Source organism: Aotus nancymaae, unplaced genomic scaffold (assembly GCF_030222135.1).
Source record: "Aotus nancymaae isolate 86718 unplaced genomic scaffold, 86718_ANA_hifiasm-v0.15.2.pri h1tg000003l, whole genome shotgun sequence".
NCBI classification, from domain to species: Eukaryota; Metazoa; Chordata; class Mammalia; order Primates; family Aotidae; genus Aotus; species Aotus nancymaae.
Window position 1 is genome coordinate 2,074,571 of NW_026988414.1, and position 26,705 is coordinate 2,101,275.

Sequence of the window (26,705 nt, forward strand, 5' to 3'; positions counted from 1 at the left end):
TGCTGGATCTCATTACTGCATCTAGAAAGAATGCCCAAGTTCAGTGGAGAATATTGGTTGAAAATTACTTTTTACCTACATTTTGCTGTGTTTGAATGGATAAGGGTCAGCATGATGAAAAATAGCTCTCTGTGCAAAGATGATGTTTCCTTCCTTTTTTTGTATGGATTTGAAAGGAAGTAGAAGTAGAGGGGGAAATTGGCATTCTTGCCTTTGTGGCCATACCAGCTGTTTGATCTTTAAGTTTTCAAATCTAACTGTAGGCCGGGCACAGTGGCTTATGCCTATAATCCCAGCACTTTGGGAGCACGAGGCGGGCAGATCACCTGAGGTCAGGAGTTTGAGACCAACCTGGCCAACATGGTGATACCTCATCTCTACTAAAAATACAAAAATTAGCTCGGCGTGGTGGCGTGTGCCTGTAATCCTAGCTACTCAGGAGGTTGAGGCAGGAGAATCGCTTGAACTCAGGAGGCGGAGGTTGCAGTGAGCCAAGATTGCACCACTGCACTCCAGCCTGGGCAACAGAGTGAGACTCTGTCTCAAAAAAATAAAAACAAACAAACAAAAAAATGTGACCGAGCGCGGTGGCTCACGCCTGTAATCCCAGCACTTTGGGAGGCCGAAGCGGGTGGATCAGGAGGTCAGGAGATCGAGACCATCCTGGTCAACATGGTGAAACCTCGTCTCTACTAAAAATTCAAAAATTAGCCGAGCATGGTGGCGCACGCCTGTAGTCCCAGCTACTCAGGAGGCTGAGGCTGGAGAATTGCTTGAACCCAGGAGGCGGAGGTTGCAGTGAGCTGAGATCACGCCATTGCACTCCAGCCTGGGTAACAAGAGTGAAACTCCGTCTCAAAAAAAAAAAAAAAAAAAAAAAGAAATGTAACTATAAAATAGGATGACTGCTTCTATTTAAGTATCTAGGAGAAAAGATGCTTTTTATGCTGCACATATACTATATTTTTGTGCCACAACTCAGTGCATTTTAATGCTATAAATAACCATTGTTTGTCCTGACGCACAAATTGGTAGGCTCATTTTGGTGAAAATATGTTGATTTTTTAAAAATACAGATTCAGGCCGGGTGCAGTGGCTCATGCCTGTAAACCCAGCACTTTGGGAGGCCGAGATGGGTGGATCACGAGGTCAGTAGTTTGAGACCAGTCTGGCCAACATAGTGAAACCTGTCTCTCCTAATAAATACAAAAAATTAGCTGCGTGTGGTGGTGTGTGCCTGTAATCCCAGCTACTAGAGAGGCTGAGGCAGGAGGATCACGTGAGCTCTCAAGGCCCAGCCCAGGTGACAGTGTGAGACTCTGTCTCAAAAAAAAAAAAGATTTGGGAGCTGAGGTGGCTCAGGCCAGTTGTCCTGGCACTTGAAGAGGCTAGGCTATGCGTTTGAGGCCAGCCTGGGCAACGTAAGAACCTCTCATTCATTAAAAAAAAAAAAAAAAAAAAATGCAGATTCACAGCCTGGTGCCGTGGCTCATGCCTGTAATCCCAGCACTTTGAGAGGCTGAGGTGGGTGGATCACAAGGTCAGGAGTTTGAGACCAGCCTGATCAACATGGTAAAACCCCATCTCTACTAAAAATACAAAAACACACACACACACACACAAAAACTAGCCAGTCATGGTGGCACACACATTAAAAGCAGCTTCTCAGGAGACTGAGGCAAGAGAATTGCTTGAACTTGGCAGGCAGAGGTTGCAGTGAGCTGAGATCACGCCACTGGGCTTCAGCCTGGGTGACAGAGCGAGACTCTGTCTCAAAATAAAAGGCAGATTAACTAAAAAGAGAACCTTTCCCTCTGCAAGAGCTTAGCAGTTTAGGTTCTTTGCTGCCTGTCATCTGAGCCTGCATCTGTCTCTTGGGAAAACAGGAGCAGTCCTGGAAGCCCGGACAATGAGGCCCTATAGTTTCTTCACCTAGTGGGTTCCACTTAGTGCAATTGTCTTTTCAGTAAGATGTTCACCATCTCTTTAGACATAATGGAGTCAGTGGCCAGTCCTTGGGGGTGCATATAAAAAGAATATTACTAAAACTGAATTAAAGAACAAAATCTCACAATCCTTTATAAACCAAAATCCTCATTTTTCAAAGTTTCCTTCCTGATGTCATTTACAGATATGTATAATGTTTAAGAATATTGGCTGGGTGCAGTGGCTCATGCCTGTAATCTCAGCACTTTGGGAAGCCAAGGCAAGTGGACTGCTTGAGGTCGGGAGTTGGAGACCAGCCTGGCCAACATGGTGAAACCCCGTCTCTACTAAAAATACAAAAATTAGCCAGGCATGGTGGCGCACGTCTGTAACCCCAGCTACTCTAAAGGCTGAGGCAGGAGAATCGCTTGAACCTGGGAGGCAGAGGTGGCAGTGAGCCGAGATCACATGACTGTACTTCACCCTGGGTGACAGAGCGAGACTCCATCTAAAAAAGAATATTAATCCTAATATAACTATAACATATATTCTTCTTGATTGCCCATTTAATATTGTAAGCATTTTCAATGTTTTTACCTTAAAAAGTATACGTTTTTGTTTATATATATATATATTTTTTTAATTTTCAAATGTTTTTTAGAGATGGAGCTGGCTATGTGGCCAGGCTGGTCTTGAACTCCTGGGCTCAAGCAGTCTTCCCAAGTCAGCCTTTCAAAGTGCTGGGAGTATAAGAGTGATCCATTGTGCCTACCTGAAAGTGTAGTTTTAATAATTGGAGTTTTATCAAAGTTATTGGAAGAGAAGTTTAAAAAGAAAGAAAAAATATTTGCAATTTTAGTAGCCGTGTACTATTCTAACAAAGTTATAATTTGCCTAACTGATTCTGTATTGTTTGATTTATAGGCTATTACCAGTTTTTGATTCATTTACTTAGTTAGTTGTATAAACAATACAGCAGTAAACTCTTTACTTCCATAGCTGTTTGCATTGTGTGTGCGGTGAGATTATTTCCCCAAGCTGAATTCCCAGAAGTGAGACTATGAGGTCAAAGCATACATGATTAAATATACATGACTTATGGTTCTTCATAAAGCTCTGGTCACTTATGATCAGATAATTATAGTAGAATTACATATAGAGTTATTGATAGATTTATGGACAGATAGCTAGATTTCCAAATGTCACTGGAATGATCAACATGGGTGTGAATCCGCTTATCTGAGATGTGGGTAATTCAGAGTTGATAACATATTCATCTAGAAGAACTACTGTAAATGTACTCTTATCAGCAACTTTTGAACACTGGTCAAGTTTATTGAAGAAAAGAGTTTTAGAGGTTGTTTGGTGTAGCTCCAGCCTTTGAGTATGTCTGGGCTCTTCCGCAATGATTATCACTAATCACATATGAGAAATTTGTGAAGATTTACAGCTCCAGAAGGAGAACCAGGAGGTTCTTGCCAACATTTTCTGGAATTCCAAGAAAACCTCTCCCTGCAGGTGGAAAAATATGGTTCATTACTAACAAAGTGTTGGCCAGAAGCAGAATCATTTTTGGCAGCAGTCATCTTAAGAGTCTAGAGGAAACAATGATACAATACTTTCAGTGACTCACTAAAATGTTTATAAACCTGAGACCTATATGCTTACAGACCCCACGCTACTTAGAATTGACCATTTAAAATTTTTCCTGAGGTTTCTGAAATGTTTGAAAATTGATACTGCACTGAAACCTGTAACATTCTTTTTAAAGTTAGATATTGAATAGGTCCTATTTATGGACCTTATGAAGGGGCTTAATTTCCTATCAGCAAGTTCTGCAGCATGGACTGGCTCCAATACATTTAAGAAAACAAAATGTTCTTATAGGAGATGACAGCAAATAGGTAAAGCTTAGCATTAAGGAAAGCAAAAACTAAAAGGAGTTTATGTATATAATCTAGCTACTTACAAGTTCATTTTTGATTTTTTTTATTTTTTGAGATGGAGTTTCGCTCTTGTTGCCCAGGCTGGAGTGCAATGGTGCGATCTCAGCTCATAGCAACCTCTGCCTCCTAGGTTCAAGCAATTTTCCTCCCTCAGCCTCCCACATAGCTGGGATTACAGGCACCCGCCACCACACCTGGCTAGTTTTTGTGTTTTTAGTAGACACAGGTTTTCACCATGTTGACTAGGCTGGTCTCAAACTCCTGACCTCAGGTGATTCACCTGTCTCAGCTTCCCAAAGTGCTGCAATTGCAGGCGTCAGCCACCGCGCCCAGCCATCTTCTATGTTTTGAAAGAACATATAAAAGTGGCATTCTGTTCATTTAGAGTGGGCCCTTTCACCACTGTGGTTGTTTCATCTGCAAAACCACTGGTCTGGTGAGCCAAAAAAAAAATAAAAATAAAAATTTTTTTCCAGCTACTTGAAAGGCTGAGGCAGGAGGATTGCTCGGGGCCTGGAGTTCGAGACCAGCCTGGACAACATAGCGAGACTCCCATCTCAAAAAAAAAAATTCGCTGGGTGCAGTAGTTCATGCCTGTAATCCCAGCACTTCGGGAGGCCGAGGCGAATGGATCACGAGCCCAGGAGTTCGAGACCAGCCTGGCCTGACCAGTATGGTGAAACCCCATCTCTAAAAAAAAAAAATTTCTTTTTAAATGTTATCATTCATGTGATAACAAACTTAGTAAACAGGACACTTAAATTCTTTTCTTGATTTCATGGGCTTGAAATGTGATCTTGGATTTCGTGTTTCTCCTTTTGTAAGCTGGAATTAATGATACTTTCTTCTCCTTCTGGGAATTTTGAGAATTACTGGACTCGTGTTTGATATCTCACCTGACTCTTGTTCGGCATCTGTTTGACATCTCTCCTTAGATACCTAATGCATCATCACCATTCACCTTTGTCAGCAGACACCTGAGTCCAGCAGGTGGGAATGACGGCCCCAGAATGCTGCAGTGCAGTGACCCTGTTAACCCACCCCAAAACAAACTGTTTTCTTTTTTGAGACGGAGTCTCATTCTGTCACCCAGGCTGGAGGGCAGTGGCATTATCTCAGCTCACTACAACCTCCGCCTCCCAGGTTCAAGTGATTCTCCTTCCTCAGCCTCCCAAGTAGCTGGGATTACCGGTGTGCGCCACCACGCCCTGCTAATTTTTTAATGTTTTTAGTAGAGATGGGGTTTCACTATGTTAGTCAGGCTGGTCTTGAACTCCTGACCTCATGATCCACTCACCTCGGACTCCCAAAGTGCTGGGATTACAGGTGTGAGCCACCGGTGCCTGGCCAACTTTTTTTTTTTTTGGAGACAGAGTCTCACTCTGTCACCCAGGCAGGCTGGAGTGCAGTGGCACGATCTCAGCTCACTGCAACCTTCGCCTCCCAGGTTCAAACCATTGTCCTACCTCAGCCTCCAGATTACAGGCGTGTGCCACCTGCCCAGCTAATATTTATACTTTTAAGAGAGACGGGTTTCGTTGTTGGCCAGGCTGGTCCGAGTCCTGACCTCAGGTGATCTGCCTGCCTTGGCCTCCCATAGTGCTGGGATCACAGGCGTAAGCCACTGCGCCCAACCCCAAAACAAACTTGTGATCCCCCAAAGTCCTTATCCATGTTCCATTCCAATCTTCACTCCCTCCAGTTCTCAATAAATGGGGCACCTTTTCTTAAACTCAGGTTCTCTGGCCAAAAACGTAGTCACCCAGGCTTTTCTCTTACACTCTCTCTAATCTGTTAACAAGTCTAGTTGGCTCTGCCTTCAGTAAATGATCTGAGTCCAAACACTTCTCACCCCATCTTCCACATCTACCACATGCTGTGCCTCATCAGCTCTCACCTGGAGGAATCTGCTGAGCATCCTAATTCACCTCTCTGCTTCCGTGCTTACCCCGCGGCCAGTGATCTAATTGTCCATCTCCGTCTCAGAGCTGCCACCAGCTCTCCCTTAGAGAGAGTGCAAGTGCAGCAGTGTCCCCCTGCAGCAGCGTCCCCCTGCAGCAGCCAGCTTGACCTTGGAATAATGTGGATCAGACCATGTCACTTCCTTTTTTGTTGTTGTTGAGATGGAGTCTTGCTCTTATCACCCAGGCTTGGAATGTGGTGGCGCGATCTCAGCTCACTGCAGGTTCTCCCAGGTTCAAGCAATTCTCCTGCTTCAGCCTCCCAAGTAGCTGGGATTACAGGCATGTGCCACCACGCCCACCTAGTTTTTTTTTGCATTTCACTATGTTGGCCAGGCTGGTCTCAAACTCCACGTCAAACGATCCACCCGTCTCAGCCTCCCAAAGTGCTGTGAGCCACTACGCCCAGCCATCACTTCCTTTCTTAAGTCTTCCAACATGCTTACTGTGGCTGGCAAGGCTGTCTATGGTCAAGCCCCTGCCTGCCCTCCGGTCCTGTCCCCTTTACCTTGGTCTAGTAGCACTGGCATCCAGCTGTTCCTCAAACAGGGCCAGCTCTTTCACACTCAGAGCATCGGCACTTGCTCTGCCTGCTGCTTGGAGGGTATTTTCCCGGACCCTTGTAATTTCACTCCCACGTTTTGTGCAAGTCTGTATTCAGATGTCATCCCCGACTGCCCTTGTCTAAAACAGCTACCTTTACCCACACCCATCCCTCCTTGTTCCTTTACCCTGTTTCTCTCACTTCTGGATCCATTCAGTTTCACGGGGACAGGGGGCTTTGTTTTATTCACATGGCTTTCCTCCTGCCTGGAGCAGCCCTGTGCACGTGTGGGCACACAGTGAACATGGGATGAATGCATGAGTGAACTAGCCTTTAAGAGCTTTCGGCCCCGGGGAAGGACTGCTGCCCTGAAATCTTCACCCATCACCCTGGCACTGTATCCAAAACTCTTACTGATGGAGATTCTCTAAATTAGGGGTTGCAAGTAACAGCTTTATATCATCAGAAGGGATCAGACAAGAAGCATGAGCCATTCCATGAAGGGAATTAGGATTTCTTGATTTCCTTCCTTCCTTCCTCCCCCCTCCGTCCCTGCCTTCCCTTCTTCCTTTCTTCCTTTCTTTCCTTCTCTTCTTTTCTTTCCTTCCTTCCTTCTTTCTTTCTAAGTTTCTTTCTTCTTTCTCTCTCTCTTTCTTTCCTTCTTTCATTCTCTTTCTCTCTCTCTTTCTTTTCTTGACAGGGTTTCACCATGTTACCCAGGCTGGTGGTCTCAAACTCCTGGCCTGAAGCAGTCCTCCTGCCTCAACCTCCCAAAGTGCTGGGATTGCAGGCACGAGCCACTGCACCCAGCCTAGGGATTAGAATTTCAAGGAATGTGAAGACAGGATTGTTTTGAAAAACAGATAAAAGATCACTGAAGTCTGGGTAAATTGCTGCATGTGGAGCCTTGTGGGTGAGAATAACTGAGGAACAGTGAGCAGAGGAGCAGCCAGAGAAGGAGGGGGAACCTGGCCTCTGCTGCTTAGGCCTGACCCTGGCCCAGTGCCTCATGCCGCTCAGTGTTCAGGGTGAAGTCAAGCAACTGAGAATGACGCTGGGAGGTAGGCATTTAGAAAACTCCTAACACGTTCATTAGGAAGGTGTTTTCATTGTAGATGGACTTGGGAAAATAAGCCTTACTAAATAAAAACAGAATGCATGTCCCTTAGTGAATGTTTCTGGTTTCTGGTTTGGGTTTTAAGTGGGGTACGAAATCCCCACTCGAACAGCACTAAGGCGTTTTGCCATTACACCACATGGTCCTTATAAATATTCACACCCCTTAGATTTCTCATTAAATTAAAACTAGGAATCCTGATTCAGACTTGGAAGCTGCTGCTGTTCAAATGCACTGCTACACTGTGAGTTTAGGGGAAGCACAGTATTTGTCACAGACATGTTTTCTGGAAGCGCCTTCTTTCTTTGCCCTTTTCGAGTCTTTTTGTTTCTTTGTTTGCATCTGTGGAATCTGAGTTTTATTTAAAATTCCAGATGGTTGACTGTTCTCAGTTGAATGTTTATTCTTACTTTTTTTCTTCTTTTTTTGAAATGGCTGTTCTCACATCAGTGCCATATTTTGCTCTTTTAACTGTTAATGGTTTAATATCTATATAAATAGCAAAAATGAGCAGCTGTCGTACCTAATTGCAGTGTGAATACTAAACATTCGCATACCATTTGTGTGAGTTTGTCTCTTCTGCCTGCGATTTCTTGCAGTTCAGTAAAATTGTCTCAAAAGCTTTGCCATTGTCATTTTTCTTAAAGTTAATGCTTGCTTATTTTAGATTCTCTGCAATTTTCTTTTTAATCTCAGCCACCTCTGTTCACTGGGAAATTTCTAAAAAAAAAAAAAAACTTAAAGGATGATTTGATCTATATAGACTTTGATTTCAACTAAAAAGTTGAAATAAGTAAGTGTAGCTGTCACCCCAGATATTAAGGTTTGGTTTTTTTTTAGCGTATTATTATGTTTTAAAAGAAACTAAAAGTATCTCATTACAGCAGAAAGTGAGAAGCATTCCTCTCAGTCTCTAGAAATGGCATCTCCTGCCTTTTCTGATAGGAGAGAAAGGAGCTGTGATGACTTCATTCCATGGCTCCAAAAGGAGCACTTTTTATCTTTGTCCAGAGAACAATTCCTCCTTCTTTAGCGCTTAGAGGCACACTTTTTACACACACACTTGTTCACTGTCCAGAGAAGAAATGTTCTGTCATTGTTGGTGAACGACATATACATCTGGCAAAGCTGGTTTATTTGTTTAACTTTGTAGCTGTTAAAATAGCTTTTCCGGTGAAAGCAGGGAAGATAGAGCTAGAAACAGACCCCTGCTATTCAGGTCACGGTAGGCACAGAGCACTGAGGAGGGCTTTTGTTCCATCCCTTAATTTCCTAAAAGATCCCCCAGCACAGACAGTTTTTTGTATGTTATGGCCAAATAAATGATAGAAGGACAGGTATTGTGAAAAAGGCTGGGTCCGGGCGTGGTGGCTCAGGCCTGTAATCTCAACACTTTGGGAGGCCGAGGCAGGCATATCACTTGAGGTCAGGAGTTCGAGACCAGCCTGGCCAACATGGTGAAACCCCATCTCTACTAAAAATACAAAAATTAGCCAGGCATGGTGGCATGTGCCTGTAATCCCAGCTACTCGGGAGGCTGAGGCAGGAGAATCACTTGAGGTTAGGAGTTCGAGACCAGCCTGGCCAACATGGTGAAACCCCATCTCTACTAAAAATACAAAAATTAGCCAGGCATGGTGGTGCATGCCTATAGTACCAGCTGCTCAGGAGGCTGAGGCAGGAAAATTGCCTGAACTCAGGAGGCAGAAGTTGCAGTGAGCCGAGATCACGCCATTGCACTCCAGCCTGGGTAACAAGAGCGAAACTCCGTAGTGGTTTAATAATGCAGGGAGAAGTGTGACCAAGGAGTCTTCATGAGAGAGAACTTATCAGCAAATTCAAGGTGTCCACCGTGCCTGAGACACAAATGCATATTTATTATACATTTAAACTAAGGAGCAGCAAGATAATTTATGGATTTTTCAATCAAAATCATCCCTTGTGTTTTTAAAATACAACTTTTTTTTTTTTGAGATAGAGTTTCGCTCTTGTTGCCCAGGCTGGAGTGCGATGGAGCAATCTCGGCTCACCACAACCTCCACCTCCTGGGTTCAAGTGATTCTCCTATCTCAGCCTCCTGAATAGCTGGGATTACAGGCATTCACCACCATGCCGGGCTACTTTTGTGGTTTTTTTTTTTGTTGTTGTCGTTTTTACTAGAGACAGGGTTTCTCCATGTTGGCCAGGCTGGTCTCGAACTCCCCACCTTAGGTGATCCACTTGCCTTGATCTTACAAAGTGCTGGGATTACAGGCATGAGCCACTGCGCCCCGCTGACCTTTTTTTTTTTTTTTTTTAAGACTCTTGTCTTCAGAGAAGATTTCTTTTATATCAAAGCTGAGGTGACATGTCACAGGCATTGTTTGTCATTGTGTACATTTCCTCTCTCCACCCACGGCGTTGCCCCAAGCTGGAGGGAGCTTTCAGTTTGTTAAAACATTCACTTTCAGTGTTGCTGGAGAGAATGTAGAGTACAGCTCTGAATTGGTGCTGGGGTTTTCTCTTTCTTTTTATGCCTGTCTTTGAATCTCAAAGTAAAACCTTTGGGAGCGGCTGTATCTCTTCAGCAAACTGCATAACTCAGTGCTCTGGCTTGAGAAATGTGGATTCTTCTCTTGGCAGAGAAGTAACCCAATAAAGACTTTCAGGACCAGAGGCGCCTTCCGGAAAGGACACAGTTGAGCCCAGGTGGTTTGAAATGGACGCTCTCGTCTCCTGGGAGTCCTCCCTGAAAGTGTGGCATTCAAACACTTGCTTGCATTTTCTGTATGTTCCCTTCCAAGGTCTAGAGTTTCCCTAACCCTGCCCTCAGCTCTACTTCTTAATTCTTCCGCAGCCTGGATCCCTTCTTTTCTGTTCTATCCCTGTGTCCATTACAAGAGTTGAAAAACGAAGCTCCAGGGGGCTACCCCTGGGTTTGCAGAGACCAAAAAATTGCTGGATAGATAAAACTGACTGCAAAGAGGCACTTAAAACAGTGAAACTCGACCTCAAAAGAGAGACAAGAAAATGTTCCCTTATAAAGGAGCACTGTTCTAAATCTGATGTTGTCTCTGTGTCTCTGCCTTCCCAGCCTTTCCAGTTGTCAGCTATCTTTTCTGACTCTGCTAAGTCCTAGATTCTGACGAGGTATGGGAAAAGCTCTGAGGTTGTACCTAGGGGACCTCTTTGTTTCTATCCTTCCTTCACCTGATCTTCTCCATACTGTGCCCCTAACACCAATGCTTACCTCGTGAGCCAGAAAACAGACAGCACATTCAAACCCAGTAAGTGACGGAAGGTTGGTTATTAAAAGGAGCATTTACAACGTGGCGGATAGGGTTTGGGAAAAGCAGTAAGGATGGTGCAGTACCCTGGAGCTAGTCAGAGTAGGGACCTGCCGTGACCCCCAGGCCTCACAGGGCTGGGAAAGCCTTCCAGGAATTTCATAGATTAGGAACTTCAAAGGTTAGCTGCATTCAGGTCACCACCTGACTAGAGCTGTGCCCTTTGGTTCAAAGACCCAGCCAACCTGTATCATCTCAGCAAGGAGAAGCTGCAGGTACAATTTGCTGCCCTCTGGTCACCCAGAATCTCCTTGTGGCAAATCTCATCAGAACCATAAGGCAAGGGTTCACGAGATCCCTGTACGTGAGCCTCTGGGGACGCAGAATAGGGTGGAGAATGCACCTGGGAAATTCGCAGGACATCGACCAAGTCAGCGATGGTGCAGTGGAAGGATATTAAAGGATTTAGGGGCTGGGTGTGGTGGCTCATGCCTGTAATCCCAGCACTTTTGGTATCCAAGGAGGGCAGATCACTTGAGGCCAGGAGTTCGAGATCAGCCTAGCTAACATAGTGAAACCCCATCTCTACTAAAAATACAAAAAAATTAGCTGGGCACGTTGGCTTGGGCTTGTAATCCCAGCTACTAGGGAGGCTGAGGCAGGAGAATCACTTGACTCCAGGAGGCAGAGGTTGTGGGAAGGCAGAGGTCACAGTGAGCTGAGGTCACACCATTGCCCTCCAGCCTGGGCAACAGAGCAAGGCTCCGTCTCAAAAAATAAAAAATATAAAGGATTTAGGGAACTGGTGATTTTAGGTCACTGAACAAAAAAGGACACCATTCTCTTAACATTTCTGCATACTTCTAGCATTTCCTTCCTTGGGATCTTTGTTTTCTTTGGTCTTTTGGTTTTAATTACCCACTCTATATGGAGGACTCTCAAACTGGTGTTTAGTGCAGACCACTCCCTGAGCTCAGACCCGTGAGTCCAACTATATATTAGTCTCTCTCTCTCTTTTTTCTTTTTGTTTTCTCGTTTTTTTTTTTTTTTTTTTTGAGACAGAGTCTCCCTCTGTCACCCAGGCTGGAGTGCGCTGATGTGATCTCAGCTCACTGCAACCTCTGCCTCCTGGGTTCAAGCAATTCTCCTGCCTCAGCCTCCTGAGTAGCTGGGATTACAGGCACATGCCACCATGCCCAGCTAATTTTTGTATTTTTAGTAGAGATGGTGTTTCACGGGCTGGTCTCAAACTCCTGAACTAATGATTCACCTGCCTTAGCCTCCTAAGGTGCTGAGGTTACAGGTGTGAGCCACCATGCTTGCGCCCAGCCTTTTTTTTTTTTTTTTTTGAGATGGAATATCTGTCACCCAGGCTGGAGTGCAGTGGCACCATCTCTGCTCACCATAACCTCTGGCTCCCGGTTCAAGCAATTCTCCTGCCTCAGCCTCCCCAGTAGCTGGGATTACAGAGATGCATCACCACGCCTGGCTAATTTTTGTATTTTTAGTAGAGATGGGGTTTCGCCATGTTGGCCAGGCTTGTTTCAAACTCCTGACCTTTGGTGATCTGCCCACCTCAGCCTCCCAAAGTGCTGGGATTACAGGAATGAGCCACCGCATCCAGCTAGTCTCTCTACTTGGGAGTCTCAAAGAAATATCAGCTTTAACACATCTGAAACTACATGTATGATCTTCCTTCCTCAGACCCACTTCTCTTAGTCTTCCCTCTCCTAAAGCTCAGATTGACAACTTCGGAGTCACTCTGGGCTGCTCATTATTGCACATCTGATCCCATCTCCCAGAAAATCCTGGAGGTTTGGGTGATCAAAGGGCACCCAGAACCTGACCCCTCTCACGACCTGCACTGCTCACTACATATGACCTGTCCACGTTGCAGTCACTCCAGGATTGTGACAACAGCCTCCTACCATCTGAAATCTTCCCTTCACAACATCTGTACTTAGAGATACTCATCGACTCTGGTTCATTCAGACAAAAAAGCCTACAAGACCCTGTGCAACTCCCTCTTTCTTCTGTGACCTCACGTGATGTTTTCTGCCCAAGGCTCCTCCAGATCTAGCCCCCAGATTAACACCACACCAGAGCCTGCTTCAGGGCCTTTGCAGATGGCAAGGAGGGACATTTATCTTTAGATTGAAAATAATCCAATGTTGGAAACAGCCATGCACACAAAACACACAAAACTCTTACTCAAGTGTTTGTAGCAGCATTTTTCCTTTTTTTTCCTTGAGGCGGCCTGTTGTTCTGTCACCCAGGCTGGAGTGTGGCGGCATGATCTCGGCTTACTGCAACTTCTGCCCCCCAGGTTTTAAGCAGTTCTCCTGCCTCAGCCTCTGGAGTAGCTGGGATTACAGGTGCTTGCCACCACACCCGGCTAATTTTTGTATTTTTAGTAGAGACAAGGTTTCACCATTTTGGCCAGGCTGGTCTCAAACTCCTAACCTCGTGATCCACCCGTCTCAGCTTCCCAAAGTGCTGGGATTACAGGCGTGAGCTACCGTGCCCAGCAGCATTTTTCATAATAGCCCACACCTGGAAACAACCCAAATGTCTATCAGTTGTTGAGTGGATAAACAAAATGTGGGATAGCCACGTAATGGAATAATCATTTGGCAATAAAAAGGAATGAAGTACTGATACATGTGACAATATGGACCCTGAAATCATGCTAAGTGGACATTAGGAGATAATGGACACATCCCAGTCACCGGAAGCCTCTGACCGCATTTCCATTTATAAGGAACATCCAGAATAAATAAATCCAGAGACAGAAACAGACCGCCTCGGGCTGAAGAAGGTGGAGGGTAATGGCTAGGAGGTACAAGTTTCTTTTAGGGGTGATGAAAATATTCTAAAATTGGTTATGGTGATGTTGTACAGTTTTGTGACTGCTAAAAACCATTGAATTGCTCAGTTTAAATGGGTAACTCATAATATTTGAATCACATCTCAAAGCAGTTAAAAAAAATGATCGAAGCGATTGCTGTCTTAATAAAACATTCTTGTCATTTTTCCAAGTGGCATATATGTCTTCAAATTTTATTTTATTTGTTTTGTTTTGTTTTTTATTTCTGAGAAAGAGTCTTGCTCTGTCTTCCAGAGCTGGAGTGCAATGGCGCAATCTTGGCTCACTGCAACCTCCACCTCCCGGGCTCAAGCAATTCTCCTGCCTCAGACTCCTGAGTAGCTGGGACTACAGGCGTGTGCCACCACTCCCGGCTAATTTTTGTATTTCTAGTAGAGATGGGGTTTCACTGTGTCAGCCAGACTGGACTCAAATGCCTGACCTCGGATCTGCCTGCCTTGGCCTCCCAAAGTGCTAGAATTACAAGCGTGAGCCACCTTGCCCAGCCTATTTTATGTTTTTGAGATGGGGTCTCATTCTATCACTCAGGCTGGAGTGTGGTGGCATGATCACAGCTCACTGCAAGCCTCCACCTCCCAGGCTTAGGTGATCCTCCCACCTCAGCCTCCGAAGTAACTGGAACTATAGGCTTGGGCAGTACCACGCCTGGCCAATCTTCAAATTTTATACAATTGTACCTAAAGCTGTAAAGGGAACTCTGTGACTCCTTTTTTTCCCCCAAGTGAAACTTGTTTCATTTGTGATGACTAGTCTTGTTTTCATTTCCACATTAAACTTTTTATTCCCTTTTTCTTTTTCTTTCTTTCTTTCTTTTTTTTTTGAGGCAGGGTTTCACTGTGTCATCCAGGCTGGAGTGCCGTGGCACAATCATAGCTGACTGTGGCAGTGTCAACCTCCCTGGGCTCAGGTGATCTTCCCTTCTCAGCCTCCAGAGTAGCTGGGACTATAGGTCTGTGCCACCACATCCAGCTGATTTTTCCATTTTTTGTAGAGAAGACATCTCACTGTGTTGCCCAGGCTGTCTCAAACTCCTTGGCTCAGGCGATTCTCCCGCCTCAGCCTCCCAGAGTGCTGGGATTACAGATGTGAGCCACTGTGCCCAGCTACCCCTTTAAACTCTTACATTTCTTTGGAGCATACATCCTAGAGGTTCAATATTTAAATGTTGTTTAAGTGGATGAAAACCTTTTCTCCTAGGTTCATAAGAGAAGCAGAGGGTACTAATCACCAGTGTGTTTTCCCCTTTGCAGAACTTCCACGATGGCCGGAAAGCACAGCAGCACATCGAGACTTGCTGGAAGCAGCTCGAATCTGTAAGTGAACAACGCACGGCAAAAGGGAATGGCTTTATAGATTTTCTTTCTTTTTTTCTTTTTTGAGATGGAGTCTCACTCTGTTGCCCAGGCTGGAGTGCAGTGGTGTGATCTCGGCTCACTGAAGCCTCTGCTTTCTGGGTTCAAGTGATTCTCCTGCCTCAGCCTCCCAAGTAGCTGAGATTACAGACACACGCCACCATGCCCGGCTAATTTTTGCATTTTTGGTAGAGATTGGGTTTTGCAATGTTGGCCAGTCTGGTCTCGAACTCCTGCCCTCAAGTCATCCGCCCTCCTCAGCCTCCCAAAATGCTGAGATTACAGGCGGGAGCCACTGTGCCCGGCCTAAGAAATGTCTTTATAGGTTTTCTAATTTCAACTTAATTTAAGCTTGAATCAATTAGTAAATGAAAACATGCACACAAAAACACTAATGAAACATCTTTATAGATTTCTCATTTAATTTGTTTCTAGAACCATTATCTAAAGTTGAGCCAAAAGAGCTCAAGTTCAGTATTTTTCTAAAAGTCACATGAAAAGAACAAAGACTAGACAGTTTTGATGGAAATAAATGCAGATTTTAAAATAACTTATGGAAATTATGACATATAAGAAATCAATTCAGAGAAGAGTGTTCTTGGGCCGGACACATTGGCTCACACCTGTAATCCCAGCAATTTGGGAGGCCGAGGTGGGAGGATTGCCTGAGCTCAGAAGTTCAAGACCAGCGTGGGTGATATGACAAAAGCTAGTCTCTACAAAAAATACAAACATTAGCCGGGTATGGTGGTGTATGCCTGTAGTCACGGCTACTAGTGAGACTGAGGTGGGAGGATCGCCTGAGCCGGGAAGGTCAAGGCTGCCGTGAGCCGAGATGGTGCCACTCACTGCACTCCAGCCTGGGTGACAGAGTGAGACCCTGACTCATAAAAAAAAAAAAAAAGAGAAGAGAAGAAGAAAAAGAACAATGCTCTTTAGGGGATTTAGATAAAATTACGTCTTCTCATAGGACTCGTTTCATAAATAATTATTTTCCTCTGATTTTAGAGTAAAAGGCGATTTGAACGCGATTGCAAAGAGGCGGACAGGGCGCAGCAGTACTTTGAGAAAATGGATGCTGACATCAATGTCACAAAAGCAGATGTTGAAAAGGTGAGGTGAAGGCTCAAGTGTGGGCCAGGCGCTGTGGCTCACACCTGTAATCCCAGCCCTTTGGGAGGCCAAGGCAGGTGGGTCACCTGAGGTCAGTAGTTCGGGACCATCCTGGCCAAAATGGTGAAACCCCATCTCTACTAAAAATACAAAAATTAGTTGGGCGTGGTGGCAGTCACCTGTAATCCTAGCTCCTCGGGAGGCAGAGACAGGAGAATCTCTTGAACCTGGGAGGTGGAGGCTGCAGTGAGCCACGATCGTGCCACTGCACTCCAGCCTGGGCAACAAGAGTGAAACTGTCTCCAAAAAAAAAGAAAAAAGAAAGCTCAAATGTGTCTTTCATTTCCCCTATGAGTGTTCATCACCGACTGCCTGTCCCCAAGTTCCCGTTTCTGATGTAGCCACAAAAGGCACTTGACAGGGAATCATTTTCATTTTGTATCACCCACTGTGGGGACCAGAAACTCAAGTGTGGGGACTCGTCGGTGTTAGGATTTCAGGCATTTATCTGTTGAGTCACCAGGGTGATAAAGTGGAGACTTAGACCATGAGCAATCTGGGAGCAACGTTCCAGAAGGTGGTGGCTCTTAATGGCTTTTCAAAGAGAAAGTCTGTTTCTTGAGAGCTGGAGGAGACACGACAGGGCCATCTGGAAGAGCTTGGCTGCTTATAATGGTTCCTTTAGAGCCATAAAGAGCCTCACTGCTTGCCTGTCTTCTAATTGATTCCACCTGGTTGATAATAGTGAGGTTGTAGTTGAAGGCTGGGATGTTTAAGGCCTCTCAGAAGCTTTTCTCTAAATGGACTTGTATTGCCAGTTAGAAATGTTAAAGCGTATGCTGTTTCTCATTGTGGCTCAATATGTGTTTTTTTCCTAGAAGCTGAATTTTCTTTTTATAAAAGTCATCAATACAGTGTAAACAAAATTAGGCTTTTACATAACAGGATTCATTCATGACTGCCCATGGCTGTTTGGACATTCACAGCCTCATGCTGTATGTGGGTGAAAGCACAGAGTTTTCATAGATTTGTTGAGCTTTTGACAGATTAGAGATGAGTTGAGCTGGGAAATAGTGTGAACTATTATTTGCCCAGTTCTGCAAATTCCTTGCTTGAAGACTAGGTATACATTAGCATTATTATGCCTTCCTCTCAAATCATTTAATATATTAAAATACATATTCTTGCTAGGTGCTGTGGCACACACCCCTAGACTGAAGCGAGAGGATTGCGTGAGCCCAGGAGTTCAAGGTCAGACTGGGCAAGAGAGCCAGACCCCATCTTGGGCGGGGAAGTGTTCTCAATATCTGTATTTGATCTCAAAGTGGAGCTACTTAATTTACCAAAATACATTAATTTGATGCTAAAGTTAAATATTTAAAATGTTATTCAATTAAAATAAGTTAGATTGGCCCAAAGTTTAAAACAATATTTTAGGTTCAATGGGGCAAATCAGTGTACGTATCATTCATATATATATATATTTATGCTAAAAAAGTATATTTGCATATATTTTAGAGATAATAGACACCGTCTCTATTTCTGTTTTTTATGTTTATTTTTATTCTTTATTTTATTTATTTATTTTTGAGACAGAGTCTCGCTCTGTCGCCCAGGCTGGAGTGCAGTGGTGCGATCTTGGTTCACAGCAACCTCTACCTTCAGGGCTCAAGTGATCCTCCTGCCTTAGCCTCCTGAATAGCTGGGACTATAGACACCTACCATGCCCTGCTAATGACCCTGTCTCTAAATAAATAAATAACATGCATATGTGTATTTTTAGTGGGGTGTGTTGGCTCATGCCTATAATCCCAGTACTTTGGGAGGCCAAGGTGGGCAGATTGTTTGAGTCCAGGAGTTCGAGTTCAACCTGGGCAACATGATGAGACCCTGTCTCTACAAAAAATACAGAAAAAATAGTGAGGTATGGTGGCGCATGCCTGCGGTCCCAGCTACTCCAGAGGCTGAGGTAAGAGGATTGCTTGGGCCTGGGAGGCAGAGTTTGCAGTGAGCCACAGTCCTGCTGCTGCATTTCAGCCTGGGTGACAGAGCCAGACCCTGTCTCAAAAAAAATCACTTGATCTCTAAACTGTCATTTTATTTCTGTTTTGTTTTTTCTGTAGAGATGATCGTATCACCAGCAAGTAATGATAGTTGCATTTTTTCCCCAATCTTCATGTCTTGTGTTTATTTTTTCTTATCTTAACTCTGCTAGTTATGCCCTCTGTTCTGCTGAGTCATCATTATGGACTTCCTCAGCTTGTTCCTGATTGTAAAGAGAGTGCTTCAAAAGGTTCCCCACTAAGAATGATTTTAATATACCCTTTATTGGTTAAACAATTTTCCTTTTCCTATGTTGCCAAGAACTTTTTTTAAAGCTTGACTTATTATTGAATATCATTAAATATTTGTTCTGCTTCCTTTAATTCATTAATGTAGTCAATTATATTAATCAATTTTTTTACATTGAGCCACGTTAGTGTTCCTGGAACAAATTCAACTAGATTATGATATATTATGTTTTTATGCATAGTTGAATTTGTTTCGTTAATATTTTACTTAAGATTTTTTATTGAAATGGTCTGTATTCATTGAAATTGGTCTATAATTTTCCTTTCTTGTCTGTTAGATCTACTTTTCATTACTTATGAGTTTTGGAGTGTTTGCTCTTTTTTTCTGAAATAATGTATATAAAATTAAGGTCGCTGTTCCTTAAATGTTTTATGGTACTTGTTTGTGTAAAGCAGTTAGAAACTCCTGATGCCATTTTTTATTGTCTACCTCTGGGTCGATCCTAGTGGATTATCTTTTTGTAGTAATACAGCCATTTCATCGTAAATTTTCCAATTTATTGGCAAAAAGTTGCCCATAATCATAGTATCTTCTCACCTTAATTTTTTTTTTTTTATTGAGACGAAGTCTTGCTCCGTTGCCCAGGCTGGAGTGCAGTGGCGTGATCTCAGCTCCCTGCAACCTCTGTCTCCCGGGTTCAAGCGTTTCTCTTGCCTCAGCCTCCTGAGTAGCTGGAATCACAGGCACACCCACCATGCCCAGCTAATTTTTTAATTTTTAGTAGAGATGGGGTTTCGCCATCTTGGCCAGGCTGGTCTTGAACTCCTGACGTTGTGATCCACCCACCTCCACCTTCCAAAGTGCTGGGATAACAGGCGTGAGTCACCGCGCCTGGCTCTCACCTTATTTTTTGCTGCATATGTTATATCTCCCCCATTTACTCCTGATACTGTTTTTTTAATACTTTTTTCTTTTTTTTCTGGATATGTTTTTTTATTCCTTTTTCTTTTTTTTTCTCTTTTTTATGGCATTCAGTAGTACTGGATATGTTTTTTAAAGAAATTACTTATATTTATTTTATTATATTTTTTTTATCTGTAGATATGGCATCTCACTATGTTGCCCAGGTTGGCCTAAGCCTTAGCCTCCAAAAATATTAGTATTATGGGCATGAACCACTGTGCCCAGCTTTAAAATAAATGTTATTAGTATTTTCTAAGAACCTAAATATCAGATTTTATCTTTGTGGAGCCTCTCTTTCCTAATTTTATTTTCTATTTTATTTAGCTTCTTCCTTCCACCCCCATTCCCCTCCTTCTCCTTCTATCATTACCTTTGGATTTATTCCATTACCCTTTTAAAAAGTTTCTTTAGATGCTTACTCAGTCTTTAATTTTTCCAGAATAGACATTAAGATTACAGACTTCCCACTTAAGTACTGTTTTATCTGTATCTCACATGTTTTGGTATGTGATATTACTAATGTCGTCTATTTCCAGATATTTGTCCTTTCTTTTACGGTTTAATCTCTCACCTATGATTCATTTAGAAGCATGGTTTTAAATTTCCAAATACATGGCATATTTCAACTTCTGTAACAGATTTCTTTCTTTTCTTTTTTTTTCTGAGATGTAGTCTCACTCTGTCACCCAGGCTAGAGTGCAGCGATGTGATCTCGGCTCACTGCAACCTCTGCCTCTGGGATTCAAGTGTTTCTCCTGCCTCAGCCTCCCTAGTCCTGGAATTATAGGCATGCCCCACCACGCCTGGCTAATTTTTTGTGTGCATTTTTTAGGAGAGACAGGGTTTTACCGTGTTGGCCAGGCTGATCTCGAACTCCTGACCTGAAGTGATCCACTTGCCTCAGCCTCCCAAAGTGCCAGGATTACAGGCGTGAGCCACTGCGCCCAGCCTGTTTTTGTGGTGGTTGTTGTTGTTGTTTTTGAAATAGAGTCTTGCTCTGTTGCCCAGGCTGGAGTGCAGTGGGGCAATCTCAGCTTCTGTAACCTCTGCCTCCCAGGTTCAAGCCATTCTCATGCCTCAGTATCCCGAGTAGCTGAGATTACAGGCATGTGTCACCACACCCAGCTAATTTTTGTGTTTTTAGTAGAGTCGGCGTTTCACCATGTTGGCCAGGCTGGTCTCCAACTTTTGACCTCAGGTGATCCACCCGCCTGGGCCTCCCACAGTGCTGGGATTATAGGCGTGAGCCATCACACCCAGCCTTAGCCTGTTTTTCATGCTCTTCACGATATTGTTCAAGTTCACTGTTAGAAGAAAACTCACCTGTGATTGTTTCCAAACGTGAATATGCTGTAAAAAAACTTCAGATAGACCAGCAAGACTTCTGGGTTATACTAAGATAATTCCTCCATATAAGAAGTCACATAGGCTGGGCCCGGTGGCTCACACCTACAATCCCAGCACTTTAGGAGGCCAAGACGGGTGGATTACCTGAGGTCAGGAGTTCAGGACCAGCCTGGCCAATGTGGTAAAACCCTGACTCTACTAAAAAAAATAAAAAATAAAAAATTAGCCAGGCATAGTGGCAGGTGCCTGTAATCCCAGCTACATGGGAGGCTGAGACAGGAGAATCACTTGAACCCAGGAGGCGGAGGCTGCAGTGAGCCAAGATTGCATCATTGCACTCCAGCCTGGGTGACAAGAGTGAAACTCCATCTCAAAAAAAGAAAAAAGAAGTCATATAAAGCTGGGTGCAGTGGCTGGTACCTGTAATCCTAGCCCTTTGGGAGTTCAAGGCAGGAGGATCTCTTGAGCCCAGGAGTTTGAGACAAGCCTTTGCAACATAGTGAGACCTCATCTCTACAAAAACTTTTTTAAAAATTAGCCTAGCATGGTGGTGTACACCTGGAGTCCCAGCTACTCTGGAGGCTGAAATGTGAGGATCACTTGAGCCTGGGAAGTGGAGGTTGCAGTAAGCCAAGATTGTACCACTGCACTCCAGCCTGGGTGACATACAAGACCCTGTCTCAAAAAAAATAAATAAATAATGTATCCAAGACTGAGTAATCTAAAAAGAAAAAAATAATAATAATAAAGTAAAAAACTAACTAAATAAAATTATATAAAAAGATACAAGTCAGCTGGGCATAGTGGCTCATGCCTGTCATCCTAGCACTTTGGGAGGCTGAGGTGGGAGGAGTGCTGGAGGCTAGGAGTTCAAGACCAGCCTGGCCAACATAGAGAGACCCTGTCTCTACAAAATAAGTAAGAAATTAGGCTGGGCATGGTGGCACACACCTGTAATCCCAGCACTTTGCGAGGCTGAGGCAGGCGGATCACCTGAGGTCAGGGATTTGAGACCAACCTGGTCAACATGATGAAACCCCGTCTCTACTAAAAATACAAAAATTAGGCAGTTATGGTAGCGCTTGTCTGTAATCCCAGCTACTCGGGAGGCGGAGGTTGCAGTGAGCCGAGATCGAACCACTGCACTCCAGCCTGGGTGACAGACGGAGACTGTCTCAAAAAATAAAAAAAGATACAAGTCATTAACTGAGCGTGGTGGTTTGCACCTGTAATCCCAGCTACTTAGAAGGCTGATATAGGAGGATCTCTTGAGCTCTGGAGGTTAAGGCTGCCGTGAGCAGTGATCACGCCCCTGCACTCCAGCCTGGGTGACAGAGCAAGACCTTGTCTCAAAAAAAAAAAAAAAAAGAAAGAAAACGGTACAAGTCATTGCAGAGAAACCTACGAGGTTCAGAGCAGACTGTGTGTAATTATGAATGTATGTTTCATGGAACTTTATCTATGGTGATGGAGGCCTAGACTAGAGGGGGTGGTCCAGGAAGCAGGCATTACCTGGGTTCATTACTAAGCTGCATTCATGTCAGTTTTCAACTTGGGGTTTGGAGTCCACATGCTCTAAATTCTGGCCCTTTGTGATTCAGAAATTTCCAGGATGACTTTTTTCTTTGTTCTCTCTGAGGCCAGATCCAAGGCAGTTTAACTCTTTTTTTTTTTATGGTAAATTTTAGATTATTGTATTTATTTATTTGTATTATATTTTAAGGTCTGGGGTACATGTGCAGATTGTGCAGGATTATTACATAGGTATACATATGTATTGGTGGTTTGCTGCATCCATCCCCCCATCATCTACATTAGATATTTCTCCTAATGTTATCCCTCCCCAATCCCCCCACCCTCTGCTATCCCTCCCCTAGCTCCCTCATCCCCTAACAGGCCCGGTGTGTGATGCTCCCCTCCCTGTGTCCATGTGTTCTCATTGTTCAACACCCACTTAGGAGTGAGAACGTTTGGTTTTCTGTTCTTGTGTCAGTTTGCTGAGAATGATGGTTTCCAGCTTCATCCATGTTCCTGCAAAGGACATGAACTCATCCTTTTTTATGCCTGCATAGTATTCCATGATGTATATATGCTACATTTTCTTTATCCAGTCTATCATTGATGGGCATTTGGATTGGTTCCAAGTCTTTGCTATTATAAACAGTGCTGTAGTGAACATACATGTGCATGTGTCTTTATAGTAGAACAATTTATAATCCTTTGGGTATATACCCAATAATGGGATTGCTGGGTCAAATGGCATTTCTCTTTCTAGATCCTTGAGGAATTGTCACACTGTCTTCCACAATGGTCAAACTAATTTACACTCCCACCAACAGTGTAAAAGTGTTCCTGTTTCTCCATGTCCTCTTCAGCATCTGTTGTCTCCAGATGTTTTAATGATCGCCATTTTAACTGAAGTGAGATGGAATCTCAATGTGGTTTTGATTTGGATTTCTCTAATGACCAGTGATGATGAACATTTTTTCATGTTTGTTGGCAACATAAATGTCTTCTTTTGAAAAGTGTCTGTTCATATCCTTTGCCCACTTTTTGATGGGGTTTTTTTTTCTTGTAAATTTGTTTAAGTTCTCTGTAGATTCTGGATATTAGCCCTTTGTCAGAGGGGTAGATTGAAAAAATTTTTTCCCATTCTGTTGGTTGCTGGTTCACTCTAATGATTGTTTCTTTTGCTGTGTCGAAGCTCCTAAGTTTAATTAGATCCCATTTGTCTATTTTGGTTTTTGTCGCCATTGCTTTTGGTGTTCTAGTCATGAAGTCCTTGCCTATGCCTATGTCCTGAATGGTATTGCCTAGGTTTTCTTCTAGGGTTTTTATGGTGTTAGGTCTTATGTTTAAATCTTTAATCCATCTGGAGTTAACTTCTGTAAAAGGTGTAAGGAAGGGGTCCAGTTTCAGCTTTCTGCATGTGGCTAGCCAGTTTCCCCAACACCGTTTATTAAATAGGGAATCCTTTCAAACCCTTTGCTTGTTTTTGTCAGGTTTGTCAAAGATCGGATGGTTGTAGATGTGTGGCATTGCGTCTGAGGCCTCTGTTCTGTTTTTGTTTGTTTGTTTGTTTTTTGCTTAGGATTGTCTTGGCTATGCGGGCTCCTTTTTGGCTCAATATGAAGTTTTAACTTTTAAAAAGTGCACTTGCTGAATCCAAAGGTGATTTTAGGACTTTGGACATGTGCTGCCAAATTGAATTGCTATCCTCAACTTTCTTACACTGGGAGCCTCATTTTGCTATTTTTATGTAAGTACCACTTACCTCCTCTCCAAGGATATGATGAATTACCCAATTTTGGCATCACAAACATTGAAGCTGAGGGAGCAGCTGTGTCTAAACATTGAAATGTTTAAGTTATTTTGCTTTGGAAATGACTTGAAACACTATAATTTCCCAAAACATTCAGTTCTTTGACTGTTCTATCAATTTTTTACTTTGTTGCCTATGAAGCCTTCCGTCAGTGTCAAGCTAACTGGAGGCAGAGTTTCGGTTCTTATCATTATTAAATGTCATCTCCCATTATGGTTTCTGACAGTCTCTCAATCTAACATAAATGTTACCCCCCCTCCCCGTTCCTGCAAATGATTAATTTATCTAATTGTATCCAAAACAGCTCATCCTCCTTTTTTCTAGCAGCCGGCCACACGGCACTGGGAACGGTAAGCCTGTGCTTACGAAGGCATTGCACCTGTGAGCTTTGTCTTATACTTGGTGATACAGTTGATGTGAACTATAAGCATGTATGCATTTTTTAAACTACTTAGGATCCTGAGTGTAAGCCTGATTTTCTTTTCTTTTCTTTTTGTGGAGTTAATGCGCAGATACGAATTGAAACCACATTTTCTTCTTTTTTTGAGACAGAGTCTCACTTTGTCGCCGGCACCAGGCTGGAGTGCAGTGGCACAATCTCGGCTCACTGCAACCTCCACCTCCCAGTTACAAGCAATTCTCCTGCCTCAGCCTCCAAGTAGCTGGGACTACAGGCGCACTCCACCACGCCCAGCTAATTTTTGTATTTTTAGTAGAGATGGGATTTCACCATGTTGGCCAGAATGGTCTCGATCTCTTGACCTCGTGATCTACCTGCCTCGGCCTCCCGAAGTGCTGGGATTGCAGGCTTGAGCCACCACGCCCGGCTGAAGCCACATTTTCATTAGCACTGTGTTCACGGTTGTTTTGTTGTTGTTGATATTTATTTATTTACTTTTTGTGGTGGTCAAGGTTTTGCTACGTGCCCAGGCAGGTCTCAAACTCTTGGGCTCAAGCTGTCCTCGCACCTCTGCCTCCCTAAGTCTGGGATTACAGGTGTGAGCCAACGTGCCCGGCCAGGACTGTGTTCAGATCACCTCCATCAGTCCACGTCCACTCTCAGACTTCGGTTTGCTTTTGCATTGTGTTAGATGCCAGTGTGTGGCCCGATGTTTAGTAATCCCTATAATCCCAGCACTTTGGGAGGCCTAGGTGGGTGGATCACCTGAGGTCAGGAGTTCGAGACCAGCCTGACCAACATGGAGAAACCCCGTCTCTACTAAAAATACAAAATTAGCCAGGCATGGTGGCGCATGCCTGTAATCTCAGCTACTCAGGAGGCTGAGGCAGGAGAATTGCTTGAACCCAGGAGGTGGAAGTTGCAGTGAGCCAAGATTGTGCCATTGTACTCCAGCCTGGGCGACAAGAATGAAACCCCATCTCAAAAAAGTAGAAAGAAAAAAATAGCAGTTTTTATCTCTGGGCAAGAGTGCAGATTTGGATGCCATGTTCCTTAGAGGAACAATGAAGAGAGGAAATCAACTTAATTGAACAATTATTATTGGCAGTGAAAACTCAAGGAACCATGCTGTCTCTTTTCCTTCTTTGACGACTTGCTACCATCATAGAGTTTTGAAATTGACAGCTTTGAACGAGTTTGAGTGATTTGGAATTAGTTAATCTGGGTTTGCAAAAGAAGCAGTGTATGTTGGGGTAGGTCATCCTGCAGCTCATCACCCCTGTGTTTCAGTTGAAGGTGAAACAGACTCCCCTGCCACCCTTTCTACAAGGTAGACTAGACAGCCTTACTCTCTGTTTTGTGATATTGAGAGGGAAACTGCAAAGAAACATGGGAAAATTATGCCACGTGCGTCTTACTCTTGTAAAAAAGAATTAATTGATTAAAAGACTGAGATAAAGTATTCTTTTTTTTTTCTTGAAAGAAACATTTATTTATTATCTTTATTGGTGAAATAATTTCAGACAAATCCAGAACGGGTTCTCACACTTTGAGCCTTTAGTGCAAAAGATGAAGTATTCTTTGCCATCCTTCTCAGAGGTAATTACTCTTAACCCCTTGATGTGTGTCCTTTTGAACCCTGTTAAAACAGGTGTTTTGGGCCAGGGATGGTGACTCAAGCCTGTAATCCTTGCACTTTGGGAGGCTGAGGTGGGCGGATCACCTGAGGTTAGAAGTTCAAGACCAGCCTGGCCAACATGGTGAAACCCTGTCTCTACTGAAAATATAAAAATTAGCTGGGCGTGGTAGCACATGCCTGTAATTCTAGCTACTCAGGAGGCTGAGGCAGGAGAATCGCTTGAACCTAGGAGGCAGAAGTTGTAGTGAGCTGAGATCGCGCCATTGCACTCCAGCCTAGGGGACAAGAACAAAACTTCATCTCAAAATAATATATATATATGTATACAAAAATACAAAACATTAGCCAAGTGTGGTGGCTCACACTGTAATCCCAGTTACTCAGGAGGCCGAGTCAGGAGAGTCACTTGAACCTGGGACAAGGAGGTTGCAGTGAGTTGAGATCACGCCACTACATTCCAGCCTGGGGGACAGAGCAAAACTCCATCTGAAAAAAAAAAAAAACACACCAAATATAGGTGCTTTTTATTAGCAATAGCAAAGACAAGTAAATTAAATAAAATAGGTATTTTGTTCGTTTGTTGAGACAGGGTATCTCTCTGTTGCTCGGGCTGAAGTGCAATAGTGTGAT

General features: G+C 43.6%; 1 protein-coding gene across 21 annotated transcripts in view; it reads left to right on the plus strand.

The window, feature by feature from the left end:
• The window catches only part of FNBP1 (formin binding protein 1), a 157,742-nt gene that overhangs the window by 75,303 nt on the left and 55,734 nt on the right, over positions 1 to 26,705 (plus strand). For all 21 annotated transcript variants that reach the window (XM_064377151.1, XM_064377166.1, XM_064377180.1 and 18 more), the window contains exons 5-6: positions 14,898 to 14,960; positions 16,008 to 16,112. In XM_064377151.1, coding sequence (XP_064233221.1) covers positions 14,898 to 14,960; positions 16,008 to 16,112 — 168 coding nt within the window. The remainder of the gene's footprint in view (positions 1 to 14,897; positions 14,961 to 16,007; positions 16,113 to 26,705) is intronic.